General features: G+C 37.1%; 1 protein-coding gene across 3 annotated transcripts in view; it reads left to right on the forward strand.

The window, feature by feature from the left end:
* ZFR (zinc finger RNA binding protein) overlaps positions 1–11,705 on the forward strand; it is a 70,448-nt gene extending 58,743 nt beyond the window's left edge. For 2 of the 3 annotated variants that reach the window (XM_057496062.1, XM_057496065.1), the window contains 3 exons: positions 4,998–5,109; positions 5,218–5,315; positions 7,770–11,705. In XM_057496062.1, coding sequence (XP_057352045.1) covers positions 4,998–5,109; positions 5,218–5,315; positions 7,770–7,949 — 390 coding nt within the window. In that variant the 3' untranslated portion in view covers positions 7,950–11,705. Of the gene's footprint in view, positions 1–4,997; positions 5,110–5,217; positions 5,316–7,769 lie in introns of those variants that run through there. The other variant, XR_008995316.1, reaches the window with a different exon arrangement.
* The last annotated feature ends 10,410 nt before the right edge of the window (positions 11,706–22,115 follow it).

Consider the following 22,115-nt stretch of genomic DNA (forward strand, 5'->3'; position numbering starts at 1 on the left):
GAGATAGATAAGGATAATTAGGATTCTTCTGCCCTTCCCCTCCTCACCTCAACAGAGTCTTCACGATGGTGAATTCTGTTGCTTTTCCTTTCTCTGGTGAGATGGAAGATGGTCAGAAGGGGTTTTTATGTTTCAGAAAATTTCTTCTCCTGGGACTATGTGAAGCATGATTTGTTCTACCTCTCGTATTGGTGAAATATTTTGAATGTTTTTCACTAAACTCCCAACTCTACCCGAATCTCCCAATGGAGCCAAGCTCAGAGCTACATGGATTGTTGCCCAAGCCACTTAATAGTAACTTGGATATGCTTTTTCACTAACCTTTTCCTCTGTTTGAAGCTGTTACATTTTTGCTTGGGTGGTGGTAGTGTGTGTTGTGATATATTTCTTAGTCATAATCATGTTTTGGAAGCAAGAGATCTTGAGGTTTAGCTTTGTGCTGTCACCTTAAGCAAAAAGTAATTTCTCTTCTTGGTTTTTTCCTAAATGAAATATAAAATTCTTAAAAAATTTATTACTCATATTTAGCATTCAGATTACTTTGAATTAATCTTTAGGTAACAATGCCCACTGTGAACCTTTTCCTTTACCACTGCAGTTAGTACTGCAACTGGTACTCTGCCTTCAAATTAGTTCTTCTGTCTTGAATCCATGTTGATGAACTCAAGAAAATAAAGGTAGAGTTCTTTTGCAAGGTTGGTCTGACATCAGAATTGCTATGCAGTATCCAAACATTCTTTAGAATGGTATACCTGCTGTAAGTTACAGAAAGCATAGCATTAATTTTTTGACATGGATTGTTCATTTTATTTCTGAACAGTACTTATAAGAATGAGGAATATTTTGCAGAAAATATTAATATATCACAACATGGATGAACCTCCAAAACGTGCTAAGTGAAGGAAGCCAGACAACAAAAGGTCCTACATTATGTGATTGCATTTGTATGAAATACCGGAATAGACCACTTCATAGAAACAGAATGCAGATTGGTGGTTGCCAGAGGGAGAGGGGAGGAGGGAATGGAGAAAAACTACTTTAATGGGTGAGGAGTTTTACTTTGGAGGAATGTAAATGTTTTAAACAAGGTAGAGGTGGTGGTTGCACAACATAGTGAATGGACTAAATGCCACTGAATTAGTCACTTTAAAATAATTTTATGATTTGTGAATTTTACTTCACTTACTTTTTTTTTTAAAGAATGATCTATCAAATGTAGAAGAATAGTTGCCAAAGATGATGTCAACAGAATTGCCATAATTATACTTTCTGCTCAAATAGTGGTTGAAATATGTGATGCAACATTTTTTTTCCATGCATTTTACTGGCTTCTCAAGAATTTGAGTAATTTAGGTTTTAGTGGTGGTGGCTTGTAGTATGAGAGTTCTTGAACTAATGAAGAGTTTTTAAATGATAGGGCGCTGACATCCCAGGACAAAGACCTAACATTCTCTTAGCTTGCAAAGAATCAACAAATTATACTTGGACCGTATCATCTCGTTCACCTTAGCTTAAAAATAATAATGTAGCAGTTAACTACCCCCTAACAAAAACTGTCTACTCAGTCCACATGTCCTCTCATCACAAAAGCTTTGAGTACACTTTTTTTCCATAAGACTTGATAGTTTTTATTAAGAATTGTCTAGTTTAAAGTAAGGTGCTGTGCATATATATAAAAATACAACATCCTGCAGATGGACTTAGGAATGTTGGAAGTCTGTCATGTATGTATAAATATGACATATTAATATATGTCAACTGGAATACAGAAATGACTTTTTATATACAATTGTTATAAAATTCATAAAATCCTATTTTAACAACATAAACATTTTTTTCTGTAAAATGGAAGTAATAGTTGTATCTACCTCCTAAAAGGTGATTGTATGTAAAGGCTTAGAACAATGCTTGATATATATAGTAAGTACTCAGAAAGGGTTAGTTGTAATTGTGAAGAGGATAACTGCTACTATTACTATTATTTAACCAGACTTCCTAGTGTTACTTAGATTTCCAGTCCATTACAAATAAACTACTGCACTGAATATTTCTTGTGTTGTTATTAAGTATAATAGACTTACTGTAAATCTTTAGTACTATTACTGGGGTCATTAGTGCATGCCTTTGAGCTTACCAGTTGTGCGCTAAAAAGGTTTTTACTGGTTTACCCTCCCACTGGATGAAAGTGCCTGTGTAACTGCAATCTCAAAAGGGTTTTTTTTTCAACATGGCCCTTGCCCTCTGCCAGAGGCAGAAGCTATATCCAAGAAAATTATTCAGTGTTAACTATGTGGAGCACCTATTGATAAAAGATACTTAGTGAAATAGAGTTACGGTTTAAAAAAAAAAAAAGTTTGAGTTGAACAGGCCTAGGTTCAAATTGCAGCCTTTTTATCTTCTACCTGTATGACCTTGAACAAGCAATTTAATCTTTTTTTAAATTAAATTTTATTACTTTAAAAAAAAACTTAAGTTTTTCATTTTAATCTTTAAAACTGTATAATATCTAGTTATGAGAATTAGATGAGATCATGCATTTAAAGTGCTTAGCTTATAGAAAGTATTGCCTGCATTATTTTTATTAATACACTAGAGGTGGAAAGGAAAAATAAGCTTCATGAGTGTTTTTTAAAACAGTATTACAATCCTAGATTTCATTTCATTTAATATGGAGAGCTTTTCTCTGTAAGTAACTTAAACCCCCAAGAACCTTTACGTTACAGCCTAGATGTCATTTCTCTAATTTGATTCTGTTCATCTTTGGTGTTGCCCTGTTACTTTTGAATGCGTATGTTTCAGAGTTTATAAACCACATGTATTCTACTTTTGTTGCTTTCCTAACTGCGGACATCTAACTGCCTGGAGAACAACCATGTTCTATGGAAAATTGATATTTTTTAATTGCTTGCTTCATAGCAAGTGATCTCAGAGGGCAGATAGTTGATGTAGCTTCATTGTGTTTGTTTTAATATGTTGACTTACTATGTTCCATAAATCATTTCTTTCTTGTTTTTTAATTAGTTTCTACCTTTATATGCAAGTATTACAAGTTTGCACATAAGGTCAATCAATATGCAGATTTTGCTAAAGCTTTGAATTATTTGAAGCATTCTATATATGAACATACCTAAATTATAGCTGATTATTTAATAGTTATTTTTTCTTAATATTCTCTAAAAGTACTTTTCTAAGTTTGGGGTATTCATGGCAAGCTGCATATTTTACTGACAGCATTGGTAATTTTTCTAGTTATTACCCTTGTTTCTTTCATCAACAGGATTATTTTCACACTCTTTTCAAAAGTATTCCATTTCAGAAGTATTTATTTATTGAGTATTTTCTTTAGGCTGGCAACCTATAATAGGCAAAAAGGATTCAAAATAATTAACATTAACCTTATCCTCAAGGATTTCAGTTTGTTGGACATCTTAAAGTAATTCTTGGTTTGGAAATGAGAGAAATTTATTATAAATTCATAAAGTTGTCTGGATAACTGAAGCTGGTTCCCTAAAATAATCAAAGTTTCAAGTGAAAATCCTTAAAAAATACCTTGACACCTTCCTGCATTCTTCAGCTGAATAAACAGTCATAGTAATTTACTTCATTTTGATTTACCATTGTTTTATCAGTATGAACATCCACTGTTCACATTTTTTTGCAATCCCTCATGGCTGCAGCTATAATTTTTTATGGCTGATGATGTACACTGTCTTTTTTAATTCCCATCTCTCTTACAATTTGTTCCTAATTTGTTTGGGGCTACAATATCCATGTTTCCAAACTTTTTAGAGTTATTCTTATTTAAAAGTTCAAAGTATTGGCCATGGGTTGAATAGGTAGATGTAGTTAACTCTGATAAAATTTTAAGTTTTTTAGTACACAACTAAAAATGGATTCTCACTAAGGTAATTTCAGCTTAAGTATCATTTTAAGGATTCCATTGCAGTTGCAATCTATTTAGTTTCTTTGAATTGTTATTGGGTAGTCTTACAAAATTTCACCCATACTTACAGCATGGATAAACCTTAAACATCCTAAGTGAAGAAAGACAGATATATAAAGCCACATTTTATATGGTTCCATTTGTATGAAATGTCCAGAGTAGGCAAATCCATAGAAATAGAAAGTAGTAGTTGTCAGGCATTGGAGGAAAAGAGAATGGAGAATGACTGTTAATGGATATGGAGTTTCAGGGATGATAAAAATGTTCTGGAATTAGATAGTGGTTATGATTGAATAACTTCTTAAGCATACTGAAAAACCACTGAATTGTTCATTTTAAAAGAGTGAATGTTGCCATGTGAATTATGTGTCCCCTTATTAAAATCTAAATGAAAGCAAATTTTTCTAATAAACCCTTCAAAACACTTACTGAATTATCTGCTTTCTAAATTTTTATTTTGTTTTTGTCTTTTATTCATTGGTTTAGATTTCTAGTCTCTCAAATGTAATTTACGGTGGAAGCATAATTTGTATTTTCCTTTGTGTTAATAGATGTCCACTTATACATTAAATGGAAATTTAGATAATAAATACATTTTGTAAAGAGAAAACAGAAGTCTTAGAATACTGACCTGCTCTAACTCCCTAGTATCAGGGTTTTAGATTATATACTAAGATCAGTATAGATCAGTAGGTACTAAAGAACAATATGTGAACCCTAAATGTCTAAAGAATTTTAAGGACTTTCATATCTTAATAGGGAAGGATAGCAATAATTAAAAATAAAAAGCAAAAAAACCCTAGTAATGTATTTTACATCATTCTTCAGTGAGCATAAATTGCAAAATCTTTTAAAAGTGTAAATTTATATATATATTGCTTTAATTTTTATTTATATATTTGTTTTTATTTTCTGTTTTGTGACTTGCTCTATGTGCTTTTTCAGCTTTTAAAATTTTTAATAACTTCACAAGTATGTCATTCTGGTGTTTGAAAATGAGTAAGTTCTTTGGTCTGTAAGCTCTTCAGCACATATTTTATGTTTTTATTTTTAGGCTATGGAATTACTAGTAGAGAAAGCAATCAGTAGTGCCTCTAGTCCTCAGAGCCCTGGTGATGCACTGAGAAGAGTTTTTGAGTGCATTTCTTCAGGGATTATCCTTAAAGGTAAGTTTTACTTCATTTTTCATGTCTGTGTGATGGTTGAGTAAGGTCTCTTTTCTTCTACAAATGAATAATGCTAATGCTTTTTTCTCTCTGTGGTGATTGCTATAGGTAGTCCTGGACTTCTGGATCCTTGTGAGAAGGATCCCTTTGATACCTTGGCAACAATGACTGACCAGCAGCGTGAAGACATCACATCCAGTGCACAGGTACCATTGTGTTTATAATTTCAGAAGTTTTTTGGGTCATTGCCTGTATGGTTTTGTTTTTACATAATTGTTCTTTAGAAGAAATTGCTATATACTATTCATTCTTTTGCTTGTTTTGTAAGTTCTAAGGGATATAGTTTAAAACTAGATTTCATTATTATAATCAAATTTTATTTTAACTGTGTGTCTAAGTATATTATGTAGATACAGAAATCAGTATCTGCCATGTTTCATTAATCTGGATTTTAGATTATATACTAAGATCAGTAGAGAGACTATGTTCTCTGATTGTACAGAAGTGATGTGCTATATGGTTTATGGTAATTATTATTATAATTTAGCCTCTCCTGCCATTGGAAAAGACATCTAATGTAGCAATTAAAAGTGTAGGTTCTGGAATCAAGAGTCCCTGAGTTTGAATACCAACTCTGCCCTCTCATGTATAAAATGGTGATATAAACAGTATCTTGTCTCAAACAGGATTGTTGGGAGGATTAAATGAGTTAATAGGTGTAACTATAATAGTACCTTGTATATGGAAGGATCTTAAATGTTAGCTGTTATCATTATCAGTTACCAATCCTATTAGAAGAACTATGGGAAAGAAAGAATAGGGAAATCTAATGAATGAATGAAAAAAATAATAAATCTAAAACTGCTATAGCTTTCCTTTTTTGATTCCAGAAGTGCATTAAGGGTAGAAAAGGCTACTATGAACAATGATAATCTACTCTAAGACAGTTGAAGTTATTGGGCTTAAGATCTCGATTTGTTGTCTCTTTTGGCAAGGATAATTTGAAATTCGGAAGATGTCAGGATTAAAAATAAATTGTAATGGTCAAAAATATGTAAGGGAGCATCAGTGGTAATAGAACATCATTGAGTATCTTAGAGATTACCAATTTGTGTGTATTAGACAAGTTTTGCTTTTTTTATGTCTTCAGGTTTAATTTTCTTGGGAAGAAGATAGTTATTCTAAGTAGCTTTTCTTCTTTGGAAAGGAGTTGCTTAAAATTTAAGAGAAAGGAAATTTAGGGTTAGGAGCAGGACATTCAAAAACTAATAGAATTCACAATTGAAAGGTAAGCAATTTTTTAATGTAACTTTGAAGGAAGTGACCTGGTTTGGGGAGGTATTTAGAAATGTCCTTGTTAAAAGTGAAGTAGTTACATACTGCATTATTTCATTTATGTGACATTCCTGAAATAACATAATTATAGAGATGGAGAACAAATTAATGGTTGCTGTGGCTTAGGGATCAGAGAGGAGATAGCTATGGCTATAAAGGGGAGAGTCTTGTGATGATGGTATGGTTTAATGTCTTAATTGTGATGGTGGTTACACAAGGCTACACATGTGATAAAATTGCATGCAGCTATACACACACATACATGAATGCATGTATAACAGGTACATATATACATGCCTTAATGTAGGCATGGATGAACCTTGAAAACTTTAGGCTAAGTGAAAGAAACCAGACGCAAAAAAACATATGTTGTATGATTTCAGTTATGTGAGATGTCTGTAGTAGACAGATCTATAGAAGCAGAAAAGTAGATTAGTGGTTTTTAGGGCCTAGGGGTAGATGAGTCAAGGAAGACTACTATTAGGCCATGAGATTTCTTTAGGGTGATGAAAAGATTCTAGAATTAGAGTGGTTATGGTTGAACAACTTTTTAAGTATACTAAAAAACTGAATTGTACACTTTAAAACTGAATCTTAGGATATGTGAATTATATTAAAAATAGTCTAAATTAATTACATTGAAGGTTATAATGACATAGTGGAAGTTGCCATTTAATCAAATACTATAAAAATCTTGAATTTAAGGGGTAGAAATTTAAGGAGTAGATTAAGTTATATCTCAGAAGTCCCTTTAGGTTTCAAGATTTTATAGTTTTATGACATTGATGCCTACATTATTCCTGTATATGTATGTAATCATGTAATAAAAACCTTTTTTTTTAGTTCTTAAAGTAACAAGTTGAAGAAGTATGCTGCTCTTCTGTTTGTAAACCTGGGAAAGTATGTGTGCTCATACGCATGCATGCCCATCTGCAGCCCATGCTGAACCTGCACACATGAGCAGCCCCAGAAAAAGTGGGAAAATTTGTGAATATGAGACAAAGAGGGGTTCACTCAATAAATGAGACACTTTTTCTTTTGCTGTATATTATTTTAGGATTTCTTTTTTAATGAACATAGTACTACATTTTTTTTTAAGATTTATTTTTTAACTTATATTTTAAAAAATGAAATAGCACGCACACAGAAAAGCCTGAACAGAAAAGCACCAGGACATATGGAGTATTTCAGTTGTGAAATTAATATGTTCAAGGTGTTTCTTCATTAAACATGCTTTTTGCTTGCTTTATATATAGTTAAATGCGGATATAAACCTAATAATATTTTGGCGTTTTAAATTAACAATTCTTTTTTTGTTGTTGCAGTTTGCTTTGAGACTCCTTGCATTCCGCCAGATACACAAAGTTCTAGGCATGGATCCATTACCCCAAATGAGCCAACGTTTTAACATCCACAACAATAGGAAACGAAGAAGGGATAGCGATGGAGTTGATGGATTTGAAGCTGAGGGGAAAAAAGACAAAAAAGATTATGATAACTTTTAAAAAGTTTCTGTAAATCTGCAGTGTTAAACAACAGGTGCCCCATTTGTTGGCTGTTTTTCATTCATAATAATGTCTACTTCAGAAAATTTATGAATTTCATGGAAGAACCAAGTTTTTCTGTGACATTAAAATCTTAATGTACAGTGTTAGGTATATGAATGGAAAGACACACACCCCCATGTTTGCCCCACAAAAACCTGTGCTCCAACTAGGGGAAAAACTGTGGTTCAGGTTTTTTCTCCTTTATTTTGGTTTTATTACTGGTTGCCCTAGCTCTCCCTATTTTTGTGTCTTTTATTAACTAGTCTTATTAAATCTTTACTGTATTTAATGCAGTATTTGTGCTTCAGTTGCTATGTGTATTTTGATATTTTTATTTAGAGGGTTTGTTTGTTCTTTGACACTAGTTATTTTGTGTTACAGATCATATCCTTTACCCCTTCTTAATATTTTACAGCAGTACGTTTTTTGTAACGTGAAACTGCAGAATTTTTTTCCTTTTGTTTTGTTATTCTATATGTGATGGATTACAACACAAAAAGTTATCCTGCCATTTAAGTGCTCAGAACTGAATGTTTCTGCAGATCTTGTGGCATTTGTCTCTCTAGTGTGATATATAAAGGTGTAATTAAGAAAGATTTCTGGTAATCTAATCAAGTTTGCTGTTAGTTGTGCATTAGCAGTATAAAAGCTAATATATACTATATGGTCTTGCAACAGTTTTAAAGCTTCTGCATTATTGATAATAAAAATGCATGACATTTTTGTTTTTAATAGGCTTTTAAAATTATAATTTTAGGTTTGACACGTAGATCTTTGTACAGTTGACTTTTTGACATAGCAAGGCCAAAAATAACTTTCTGAATATTTTTTTCTTCTGCATAAGTGGAAAGGACATTTTTCATATAAGTGGGCTAACCAATATTTTCAAAAGAACTTTATCATTGTGCAACTAACAACAGTAACTAGCCCTTAATTATGATGACAGTTCCTTATTGGTGTGTGTGAGAGTACTCTAGCAACTATTACAGTATGACTCAATTGAATGATTCCTGTTCTGCCCCCATATCCCATCACCCAGATACTTTACAGTTCTATTAACAGTGAGGTTGATAAAGTATTACTGATAAAAATTAAGATTAAGGAAAACAAAATTATTTGGTGTGGCCATCTTACATGCTTATGTGTCCTACAAAAAGCTAAATATTCTAGCAGTGGTGTAATGAAAAGTTACATCTTACCGTTGATGTATGTATGCTCTGGTACACAGATGTCCTTTGTTGTCACAGCACTACAGTGAAATACACAAATAAAAACTTAAATTCATATGATGACTTACATGTATTATATATTAGAATTGACATAAACTATTTTTGCTTTGAAATTACTTAGGCTTCAGTAAAATCATATTCAGATTTATTGGATACTTAAATCTTGCTATTCCTTACAAATGTTCATTGCCTGAGCACATAATTTACAGAAAATGTTGTAATTCATTAACATGTTGGTTTGGTTTCTTCCTTGGGTCAGAATCTCCCCCCAGACTCACAGATGGCCACTGGGGAACCAGAGCAGGAGACAGGCTTTTCTCCCAGTCTGGCCACTTACTATCTATGTAACGGGCAAGCTATTTTTTTTTTCTTTTTTGTAAATTTTATTCTTTATGCGTCTCATTTTACTCTTTAGAAAAATTAATCACCCAGTAAAATTTGGGAATTTTGTTTCTCACAGTTCTCTTAAGAGAGAAGAAAAGAACTGATGCCACACACTAATGATAAGACATTGTCCTGGGTGTTTTCACATGTTTTCAGTTTAAAACATAAGAATAAATGAAGGTGTTATATTTCTTATTTTCCAGATGAGGAAATTGAAGCCTCAATAGGCTACTATACATCAAGTTAAGTGATAGTTGAAACTGAGAGTCAGGTTTCAAAGTTTGCCAAGCTATTGCCTTCATCTTGCAATTGATGTTTTAAAAAGTTTGCGGCGCATTTCACAATTTTGCATTTAGTGTGGGTATCTTCATCCAGATACATAATCGGTACCATTTAAATTTTTACTAAAATAACTATATCAGTATTATTGATTTGTTGCATGGTTTGTTTTCATATCACATTAATCATCTTGTATGAAATAACTTGGATGGACTATTCATTACTATGTTTGACAGTTTTTTTAAAATACACTTTCTAGTCGAAACTCATTGGTTATTACCCTGACAATACATTCTCATCCAATTGTATGGCAGCTAATTTCCTTACCAGTTACTGTCTCAAGCTGGCTTTCTTTGTTACCTGTGCATGCTTAGGTTACAATAATTTAATGGTAACCCAAGTGAAACAAGTTGAGTCCTCTCCCTCACCCTCAATTATATCATGCATTCCAAATTAGAACTTTCTTTGCCTTTACCACTGTAGTTTCTGTTTCTTTGAATAAACTAGAATTAAAAATGAAAAATTATGTAACAGCATAATAAGAGCTGACTTTTAAGGCCATGGTGTTTTAAATCTTTTTTTCTCCTTTAATTGACAAAAAGCATAAATCTTTTGCATGGTAATGCTATAATGTTGTCAATATGAATTTCTTATAAATAATTCCTTTAATGAATCTACCATTTTTTAAATGCGGAATTTGACAAAACTCTAGTTTTTAAAAGTTTCCCAATAAGCAAATTTCAGTCTTTTAAGGCATAGCAGTAGTCTCAGATTTGTTCATGAGAGCAGTCTGGGGAACATTCTAAAAATTAAAATTTCTAAGCCCTAATTCCAAAGATTCTGATTGAGAAGGGCCTGAGAATTTGCATTAAAGATGGCTTTCTCATAGGTACTTATTTGAATTGACGGTTCTGCAAAGAACTATATGGTATAAAATGTCTTCTGCCTTGCCTTTTTCCCAGAGCAGTCAGTGTTACACATTTGTATATCCTTCACATGTGCTCTGTACATATACAGCATGAATGTGTGCATATTGGTCTGCTCCTTGCCTTTTTTTCATTTAATATATCTTGGAGTCTTGGAGGTTGTTCCAGTGTGACAATGAACATGAAATACTTTGGTAAGATAGAAACTTTCTTTAAAAGGAGAAGTGGATAAATGAGCAATGTGTATAGGTATTCATTCTCAAAAATATAAATAGCTAATAGCGATATGAAAACAAATTTTCAACCTAGTAATCAAATGACAAGGAAATAAAAGGTAATAGGCTTTTTTGTCAACCAGATTGACAAAGAATATAAAGAGAGAAAATATTAAACTCTGAGCTAGTAATACCAAGATCTCAAAGGCAAAGGCAAGGAGCACTAGCTCAGTTGACATCTGCGTTACTATGTTTTGTTTAATGCAAATAGAGCAAGTCTTTGACCCAGCAACTAAACTTTAAATAATTTATCTTAATCAGATAAGTATGCAAAACAATAAATTCAAATATATTTACTTAAGAATTACTAGCAAGTGTGTAAATTAAAAGCAATTGAAATATTCAGGAAGTATTTTAATTAAACAGTTCAACCATCTAAACGACATAGACTAGTGACTTAAGGGGGGAGTGCTCCCTCCTTAAAAACCACTATTCAACCCATTACTCTTGAGACGTTGTTTGCTCCCTTAGGAATGTTAGGAAAAAAGTTGAAAATAACTATGTAAGAATAATACAGGAAAAAATTTATAATGTTTAATGAAAAAGATTGTAAAACTGTGTAAAGTATTGTCCCAAAATGTTTCCAGTGGTTACCCCTGTATAATACGATTATGGCTTGTTCAGTTTGGAGCTTTTATTTCTATTTGATTAGGAGGTTTGCTAATCTCCATGTTTCTATAATAACTTTCACTATGTAATAAATTACTTAATAATTCTTAAATAATTTCTACATAATAATTCTTTGAAAAGAAAAAGGTATAAAACCCTCCAGTACACCCACATGTGTAAAGATAAATTCCAAAGTCCTTAGTATGGCACTCAGGGCCCCATAAACTGTTGTTCCACCCTATTCTTCCAGCCTGGACTCTGGCCACTCCCTATATTAGAAACTTTAGTGTAACCCCCAGGGCCAAGCCCTTGCTCTCACCTCTCCTGTAGTGCACGTCCTCCTTCCTCTGGTCAGCCTTAATAGGCCTATGTCGGGTGCTGCTTTTCTGACTTGCCTTTAGGATTGGGAAAGTGTTACCCTGGCATATGAGGAAATTAGGGGAAAAGTAGAGCAGAGAAACCTTTCTAAAAATAAATTGATTACTTCTCTGACCTTATGTGGTTCCAAATAAAGTGTCTCAGTATTTTATCTTAGGTTGATGTCTTAAATGAGGCTGGAGAAAGAATTTTTTTCCCATTCTGGGCCCCCAGTTCAGCTGAGCTGTAAAACTTGTTTTCAGACTTTTTAAACCTGAGTAAGATATTTGGGTGTCTGAGCCCCCTTGCTTGGGGCTTTACTTGGCTACCCTCAGAATTCCTTCTACAGACCAGGTGAATAAATGGTGAACAGACGCCAGTGTCCTGGAGGGAAGTGGGGAAGTGGCTGATCATTAACGGTGATCAAGCAGAAAAGTTACTCTAAAAAACGTTGAGATAGTTGCAGCTCAGCCATTTCTATTCCTTATATTCTCTTTTCATCTTTGGACAAAAAAATTTCAAAAAGCAATTTTGATTACATTTTGGAACAAATGACTATTTCAAACATAAAACAGTGGGCCTTTTACAATCTTTGTGTTCTTTAACAGCCACTTGAACAATAAACCTTTGAGGTGTTCAGTGACAGGAATGGGTTAGCCAAATTTGAAACAGGCCTGACTGAATTTTTAACAGAGATCAAATATCTGTTTGGGGAGCTACCCTTGGCTCATTTTTATTCGAGAAGATTCTTTCTGCCCTTACGACAGCAACAGCTTCTTTCTAAGTTCATTACACTCCAAACACTAGTGGCCCTTATCTGTGGAAAAGAGATGACTTCTTCCAGATCTCCAAGCCAATTCAACCCTGGGCAGAACTTGGGAGAGAGAATTCGGTGCCATCCCCCTTCAAATTAGAGAATAAACAGCCGGGATGTGAGGTCCCTCTGTAGTACTGGAAGTTCTAATATCTGAATTTAATGCTTTGATTGTAGTTAAAGTTCCAGAAGGAATAGTACATTATTTTCTGATATACAGCCTTTATGTGATTGGATGACATGGAAAGCATTAAACTGACAGTCTGTATGTATTTGAGACATCAACAAGCTTTTTTCATTCCTCTCCTGGAGATCATTTCTGAGTCAGCTGTGAGATACTGACTTCTGTTATCCTGGAATGAGTCAAGAGAAATTTGAAATGGAAAGCCAATCAGAATATCAGATTTCTCTGCCTGCTACATCCTGCTTCCTCCTTCCCAACACATACACACACTTCTTGGGCCTCAACAGCACCTCCCCTCCTCCACACACACACAAAAGCACCTCCCCTCTGGAGGAGAAGAAGCAGGTTGTGGCTCTGCACTTACCCTGCCCTGCTGGCACCCCTGTTTGGACCTTTTGCAGTGTGCTGGCTCTGCTGATGCTCTCTCCTCCCTTGCCCACAGCTATAGAGTAGAGGAGTGGTATGGGCTTTCCAGAGGCAGGAGCCCCTTGACTCTTCTGTGTCTCCCAAGGGGTTGAGAAATGACCCCCAACTGAGACCTAGAAAGTAATTAAGAGCCAAGGTGCTGCTGGGAGGCTGCCGGGCAGAGGAAATGGGCACAGCCATTCAAGGATAGGGCACTACCACCCCAGGGATGAGGACTTAGCTTCATCTCTGAGGAATCACTGTGCCAGCCAGCTGCACAGGGGCAGAGTGGAGCGACTGCAGGCCCAAATTGGCACCCTCTGAACCTTCCCTGCCAAGAACAGGATAAGCAATGAGACCAGGTCAGGCCTGCCTGGGGCTTTGGGCATCCTAGAACCTTTAATTCAGCCCAGAGAGTCCTCGAAGATGAAGTGATAAAGATAAAGCTCAGAAATAACCAGATTAAGTTGCCTGCATCAGGCTGCTGTGGCTTAGGTTCATGTTCAGAAATCAGATTGTGTTACAGAAATGAGTACCACAGCGGCACTGACCAGCAGTGTTATCTTGGGTGAAATATTTTACTTCCTTGGGCCTTGTGACACTCCATCCCCACTCCTACTCCCAGCTCTTCAAAATGAACTTTCTCTAGCTCTGGGAGTAGTTCTGCAGCCTCCAGGGGTGTCACAAGCCAAGTTCTTACTGCCCAGAGGAAGCCTGGTGAAGGAGGACATGGAAGGACTGGGCCTGGCCTCCTTTATCATATTCCTTAAACCTGTGCCCAAACTGATGGAATACCCCATCCAGTGTTGAGACAGGTTTCCCCCTGCCCTCTGAAAGTAGACTGTTCTAGGAAACCTATTCCAAGCTGAAATGACATAAAGCAAAGAAGCAATTACCAATTCATAAAAGTGAAAATTCTCTAGGGTTTCTTTCAGTCATTGAAAACAGGTACTAATTTAGGCTTTTTGGAAAAGTAAAGTGGTGTAAAGAGAACTTTCGGGTAGCAGAGGAAACCTGTACCTTCCTCACTCCCTATCTTTTAAATAGTCCTGTAGAGGGCACAGTTTCCTTGTCCCAGGGCTCCCAGGGCTCAGGAATGTTCAGTGGTCCTGTCAGGTTCTGAAGATTTTTCCATCCATTTAATAATCTCCTCAAAGCACTGCGGACAGTACCATAGGGAGTATCAGAACGCACAGGAGGGTCTCTTCTGGCCACAAGATGCTCCTGAAAGAGCTCTAGGGAAGAAGACAGAGGTGTGGACCTTTTGCAATGATTCCCAGACACTGAAGTTCACAGGCCAAAGCAGCACACAGATTCTGGAAGCTTAGGAATTTGGAATTGGTTCCAGTAGTCTTTAAAGAAGATGTCAAAGGGGTAGTGGCATTGGGAGTAGTTCTTGATGGCTGGGGTGATTTGGGGACCAATGCCAAGACAAGCAGGGACAGAAGATGACAAGATCTTATTAAAGGCTCTTGGTTTTAGATAAAACCCAATGTATTTTAATTGTTTACTTTAAAATATTATGTGAGGTGACTTACACCTCAGTTTAAAAAAAGAAGAACACTGTGTGTGTATAATTCTCAATTTGTTTTTGAGCTAGGTAATAATTCTCATGGCTCAAACTCCAAAAGTAAATAAAATGAAAACTCTTCTTTCAATCTGGCCTCCAAACACCCGGTTCCCCCTTTTAAAAACAACTTACGTGATAGTTCTCTTTGCATTTATCCAAAAATATTCTAGGCAAAAACAGAGAGCGAGGTGTATGCAGTCTTATTTCCATCCATTTTTACACAAATGGTAGTCTACTCTTCACTGTTCCATGCCTTACTTTAATCGCTCATTATATCTTGGCTCCCATACCTCATATACCAACACTCTATAAGCACTTTGTATTCATTAACTTATTTAATCCTCACAGCAATCCTATCAGGTAGATGCCATTATAATCCTCATAACCTTTATTTTCATAGGCGAGAAAATTGAGGTCCAAGAAGATAAATGCCTAGTTGAAGGTCACACATCTAATAATTGTTGGAGCCAGGACTTGAACCCAAGCAGTCTGACTTAAGAGTATCTGCTTTTAACCACTAAACCTTAGAGCCTCTATCTAAAGAACATCCTCATTCTTTTTCACAGTTGCTTAGTATCACATTCTATGGCTGTACCATAATTTACCCAACCCATCCTTATTGATGAACATTTCAGCATTTTCCAATCTTCTACCTTTACTGAAGTTGCTATAGTGAGTAAGCTTGGACATACAGCATTTCATGTATGTATGAGGATATCTGTAGGATAAATTTTAGAAGTGAACTTCCTGATACAGTTTCTGTTGGATATTGCAAAATTGCCCTCCCTCTTGCCCTATCAATGGACCCCACCCCACCCCAAAATGGATAAGAATCCCTGATTCTCCCATCCTCACTGAGGGCTCACTTAATACTGTAGCACCCAATGCATGGCTAGGTGCTAGTTCTAAAGGAGACCATCCCTTCTCCAGAGAATGTACAATCTCAGTGAGAGAGGCTGAGGAATGAGTCACTGGAGACCATCAGGGTGAACCTTTATTTAATGAATAAATCAGTCAGGCTATTAACTTTTTTTTGAAGAAGACAGAATACAAATTATAGAGTATGCTCATCAAGCCCCTCACCCTGTGACCATCTTAGGTTGTATGTTTTGTGAAGAAAAAAAAAATCACCAGAAAGAAGTCCTTTACAATTGCTGACCCTCCCCAGTGGGCCCTCATATTGTGGGACCACAAGATTGGACTGCTGCTTAATCCAGGATTATTCCTCACCATCTCCAGGGGAAGGTTGAAAGACCCGGTGGTAGCAAGAGGCTAAGGAATTTTCTATTTCCAGTCAAAGAGGAGGATAAATCTTCAGATCTGGACCACTTGCAAAAATGGAAGTTTAAAAAATGGCCATTAAATAACATGCATTTTAGTCCTTGAATATTGTGCATGTGTGTGTATGTATAATACATATATTTCTAATATATAAGTAATATACATCATATAAAATATATATTATACATAATTAGTATGTAATTATGTATTATTTATATTACATATAATATTATTTATTTATTTTTAAATTAGACCCTACTTTGTAACCAAGTGATTGAAAAGTACAGGCTCCAACTAGGATGCCAAGAGTCTAAACTCTCACTTTTCCCACTTATTAATCAATCACTCCCCAGGCTACTTTTCATTTAATGTGATTCCATTTACTCAGATACAAATCTTTATTGAATTCCTACTATGCACCTCGCACCTATTGAATAAAGATGAATAACACACGCAAGTAGGCTGCTTCCAGTGACTCCAAAAGAGATGGAAATAAGAATAGCTACGGTAACTGTCCACCAGGGGCAAATGTTTCTGGGTCATCTGGGAGTATGCTGCCGGTGTCAGTTGTCTGTGGGAAGAAATGGCACTGCCTTTGGTCTGGCACTTCCTTCTATGTGAGCTAAGATTTGTTCCTATTTATAATTCTCCAAGAAAGCATAGGGCAGCATTAGGAGAAAAGAATGACCTAAAACTGTCATGTGTGAGTTAAAATACTTCAAAGTTTAAGGGCTACCATCTGTTTTATTAATAGATGGAGAATTATTTGACCTCAACATGACAGGAATTTGTCTGTCAGTCGGGAGAGACTCTCCCGAGGAGATATGACACACACCCTAAAGATGAAGTAAAATATGCTGATAGCTTCAGAGCAGGACAGAAACAGATGTAAATTTATTCTCTGTCCTCATTCCTTTACTGCTACTTAAAAAAAGTGTGGATTTTCATCCCTGAGTCAAAACTGCCCCTGGAAGCAGCTAGCCCTTCAGTCTTTAAAAACTTCCTCATTTGCTTGGCTGTAGTTTCCTGAGAGTGTATGGAGGCAGAGGTTGTGTAAAGTTTCAGAATCATCTCATTTCAAACCAACTTGCCCACAAATGGATGCTGAAGAATAGGATAAAGTAATTATTATAATGCAGGATGATTTGAAGAGAGGGAAATTTGATGTGGCAATTAGAAATAAAAGCCATTATTTATTTCTAGCCCAAGGACTGGGACATAAGTTAAAAACAAGCAAGTGAACAAACAAAACCTCTTTGTTAAACAAAATCCCACAGTTAGGTATTAGGAGAAGTCCCCCAAAAGGGGTAAATCATGTCTTGTTTAGTGGGATTGTACTAAGGACAACCATCACCTATTTAGTCTTGCTGATAACTAGGCATCACTTGGCTCACCTTTCATCTTCATAACAATCCCCAGCCACCTTTTGAGATAATAATTATTGCTGTCAGTGTCATCCTAGAAAGAAACAGAGGCACAGAGAGATGAAGTACCTTGCTCCAGATCACATAGATAATAAAGGGCATAGGTAGGGCCAGCTCCGTAATTTTCATGGCCCAGTGCAAAATGGAAAGCTGGGGTCTGCTGGGCTAGGGAAGTCAACTCACCTTCCCATGCAGAAGGGTGGCCCCTAACACACTAGAATCTCTGTGCCTGGCCACATTCAATATCTACACCAGGGTGGGCTAGAAGCCCTGGCCAGTAGCCATGGTCCTGCCAGCCTAGAGCCTTACTCCACCCAGAGACATAGGAAGAATGGGGGTGGGGGATGGGGAGGAGATTGTGCCAACCCTGGTTATCTCCCAGTCAGTGCCCAGGCATGCATGGGAATGAGGGATGTATGGTGATGGGGATGTGGATAAAGTGAAGATTCCTATGGCCAGGATTCTCACCTGGCCCTGGTCAGCTGGCTCACTACACATGTGTGGGCAATACGTTATTATTGACTCTACATAAAGAGCTCCACCCAATGCTCTGGGAGACATGGTGGTATGGCTGCAAGGCTGCAGGAAAGCAGAGCAGAGAATGGAGTGGTGGTAGTGCCAAAGACAGACTGGGACGGCTGTGCAGGTAGAGAGGCAGAGGCAGAGATGCTAGTGCTCGACCTACTGCCAGGAGAACAAGCCAGGTAATAAACCCTTTTGCCCCAAGAACATTCTAGTGTCATTTCTTTCATCACATTGAATGCTAGTGACCTTGTCCAGGGCTGAAACCCATTGGCAAGACAAATGGCATAGTCAACAGGAGGCATTGGTGACCGAGGAAAAAGAACAGAGTGCTCTCATGGAAGGAGTGTTTCAGCAGGCTGCATCTATAGATGGGGAGACATCCGAGTGTCCCCCAGTGGACATGTGGTACTGTGAAGGGGTGAAGGACTGGGGTCCACTCCGAGAGAAAGAAAATTTGTTGCTGACTAAAATGATGTCACTATGAACTGCTGTGGAAATAGTAAAGGATGTCGTGGTAGCCCGAAAGGAAGCAGCTCGAGAAGCAGCAGCATGCAGGCTACCAGGTGCCATGGGGCAGGTGAAGGATGTAGTGGAGTCTTCAACCCCAGAAATGGAGGAGCGGAGGTTGACGAACAGGTGGGGGTGGAGGCCCTGCCTGTGTCTCCTTTGTTAAAACCCCACCTTGTTGAAAGCTGGTGGAAAGCCAGAAGGACTGGGCAACCACAGGTTCTTTGAGGAGAGGTGCGGCCCCCTCCTCAGGTCGTGGAGCACTCCATGCTCTGCTTCTATCCTCAGGCTCAAGCACAAAAGGAAATATGTTCTGCTTTTCTAAGGAGGGCCCTGTGAAGGCCACGAGGACCCAGATGTGGGTTGATTTGATAAGGCAAGAGCAGACAGAAAGAAATCAGATGACTGGAGCTGTGGCAACAACTGAGACCAGAGCAGCAGTTCAGGCTGCTGAGGACAAAGCAGAAGGCAGAGATAAAGCAACAAGATCAGCCTGTGTGTCTGGAAAGGCTGGAGAAGGTGGGTATTGTAAGGCCACCATCGCCCTTTTGGTTAACTCATTTGATTAGAACTGGTTTGAATACAGCCAGGATGACCACTTGGTGGCAATGGATCTCCTCAGGCTTGAGGGTTATTATAATTTGCTGTAACTTTTGTTATTTGTATATTTTTGTAGCCTCTGTTATTATTATGGAATTTGGTTGCAATGTTCCAGTTTCCTTGCACAGGGACCATTGTAGAGGATTGAGGGTGCATAGATTGAGAGGCAAGAATCCTGGAGGGGTGGAGAGTAGATTAGGTGAAGGTTCCTGTGGCCAGGATTCTCACCTTGCCCTAGTCAGCTAGCTCACTACACATGTGTGGGCAATACGTTGTTATTGACTCTATATAAAGAGCTCTGCCCAGTGCTCTGGGTGACACGGTGGCATGGCTGCAAGGCTGCAGGAAAGCAGAAAAGAAGCTGGAGTGGTGGCAGCACTGAGGACAGGGTCTGGGACGGCTGTGAGGGCAGAGAGTCCCAGAGGACATCTGTGCAGCTAGAGAAGCAGAGGTAGAGACGCTAGTGCTCAACCTACCACTGGGAGAACAAGCCAGGTAATAAACCCTTTTGCCCCAAGAATGTTCTAGTGTCATTTCTTCAGTCACATTGAATCCATAGTGAACTTGTCCAGGGCTGAAACATAAGACTTCCCCTCCCCATTTGTCAGCATGAGTCCAGTTGCTGTCCTGAAAGAGATGGGCAGCAGTGTGGGATGGCCAGGGACAGTCAGGGTGCCAGAGGTATGGGTACAGAGAAGAGGCGGGGAGAGGATGGGAGGTGGACCTGCACAGGAGCTGAGGCTCCCAGACCCCTGGGCTTTCTCCATTGTCCAAACAAAATTTACTTAAAAAATTCAAATTCAAAGATAAAATGATTAAGAATTTCAAGGAGGAATCTGCACAGCCCTAAATCCCAAGCCCATCTAAGTGTGGGCCTTATATCATTGTGCTAACTGCATGTCCAAGAAGCCAGCCCCTGGCCATGGGTACCGATGCTAACATACTGACTATGGTGGAAGATCGTGGAAATTCAAAATCCTTTGAAAAGTAAGAAAGTAAAATTTTTCCCAGGCTGTAATAATGTGCCCTGGCATTTCACTTTGAAAGTAAAAACTGCTATGACATATAAAGTGATATTAGTCCCGACAAATATTCATTCTTCAACATCTCTATAAGGAGTGTCCTTTGTGCAGCCTGACTCAGCCTTCCCAAATAGAACTTTCCACCCTTTTATTGTGCTCCTTCCTAATTTGTGTAATTATAATCTTTAAATTTTGGGCTTTGGAATCAGGGCTGGGATCCCAGCTGTCACTGACTAGTTGTGAGAACTGGACATATTACTTGCATCTATCTTCTCACTTGAAAACTGAGATAATGTAACTCAATGGTGACTCCAGCACTGCTATGGGGAAATGGGTTAACAGCAATGTAGTTGAAAATGAGGCTATAGGATGTGTCCTGAAATTGTGTTTGCAAAAGTAAGCACATTTGGTTTCACGTAGATTTTGGGTGTATTTGGAGTGACTTGTGGTGGGGAGGAGGTTATAGCGATGAAGAGGGTAAAAAGCATTATTCATGATGAGACTAATGCTTAGCACAATGCCGTGACACTGAAAAAGTTAACTGCAAATATTTATTATTAGTTTTTCTCACCAGACTGAATTTCTTGATAGCAAGCTCCTACCTTACTCATCTGTGTCTAATACAATGCTTGGGGCCAGATGTGAAATTTGAATACATTTTTAGAATTTTCATTAAATATGAGGATTTTATTGGTAACTTGGGAGAGAGGATAAAAGAAGTCTTTTGATATTCTGTTAGAAACACACAAAAGCAAAAAGTTTGGGAAAATTAGGCCAACAAGGCCTTTTATGTTCAAATATTCAAACCTGTTCCTAAGTGAGTGTTAACACTTGTTTTGCCTTACATTTTTGCTTACATTTAAAATAATGAACCTAGAAATACAGATGGCCAACACGCACATGAAAAGATGCTCCACATCACTAATCATCAGGCTAATAATGCAAATCAAAACCACAATGAGGTGTCACCTTATGCAAGTTAGAATGGCTGCTATCCAAAAGACAAGAAATAACAAGTGTTGGTGAGGATGTGGAGAAAAGGGAACCCTCCTACTCTTTGGCAGGAAAGTAAATTGGTGCAACCACTATAAGCAATATGGAAGGTCCTAAAAAACTAAAAATAGAAATACCATTGGACCTAGTAATTCCACTTGTAGGAATTTAACTGAGAAAACAAAATCTCTGATTAGAAAAGATATGTACCCCTATGTTTATTGGCACATTGTTTATAATAGCCAAGGTATGGAAGCAACCAAAGTGTCCTTCAATAGATGAATAGATAAAGATGTAGTACACATGGAATATTATTCAGCCATAAAAAAGAAAATCCTGCCATTTGTGACAACATGGATGGATCTAGGAGTTAATATGCTAAGTGAAATAAGCCAGGTGTAGAAAGACAAATATCAAATGATTTCACTTATATGTGGAATCTAAAAAATCAAAATGAACAAAACAGCAGTAGACTCATAGACACTGAGAAGTGACTGGTGATCACCACTGGGAAGGAATTGGTGTGGAAGGGTGAAATAGGTGAAAGGGATAAAGAGGCACAAAATCTCAGTGGAATATAAATTCGTCTCGGAGATGAAAGTACAGCATAGAGAATATAGTCAGTAGTTTCGTAACATCTTTCTGTGTTGATAAATAGTAACTACACTAGTTAGGGGTGAGGACTGTATGTAACTATTGAATCACTATGTTGTACACTTGAAACCAGAATAGTATATATC

This window comes from Manis pentadactyla, chromosome 2, assembly GCF_030020395.1.
Source record: "Manis pentadactyla isolate mManPen7 chromosome 2, mManPen7.hap1, whole genome shotgun sequence".
NCBI classification, from domain to species: domain Eukaryota; kingdom Metazoa; phylum Chordata; class Mammalia; order Pholidota; family Manidae; genus Manis; species Manis pentadactyla.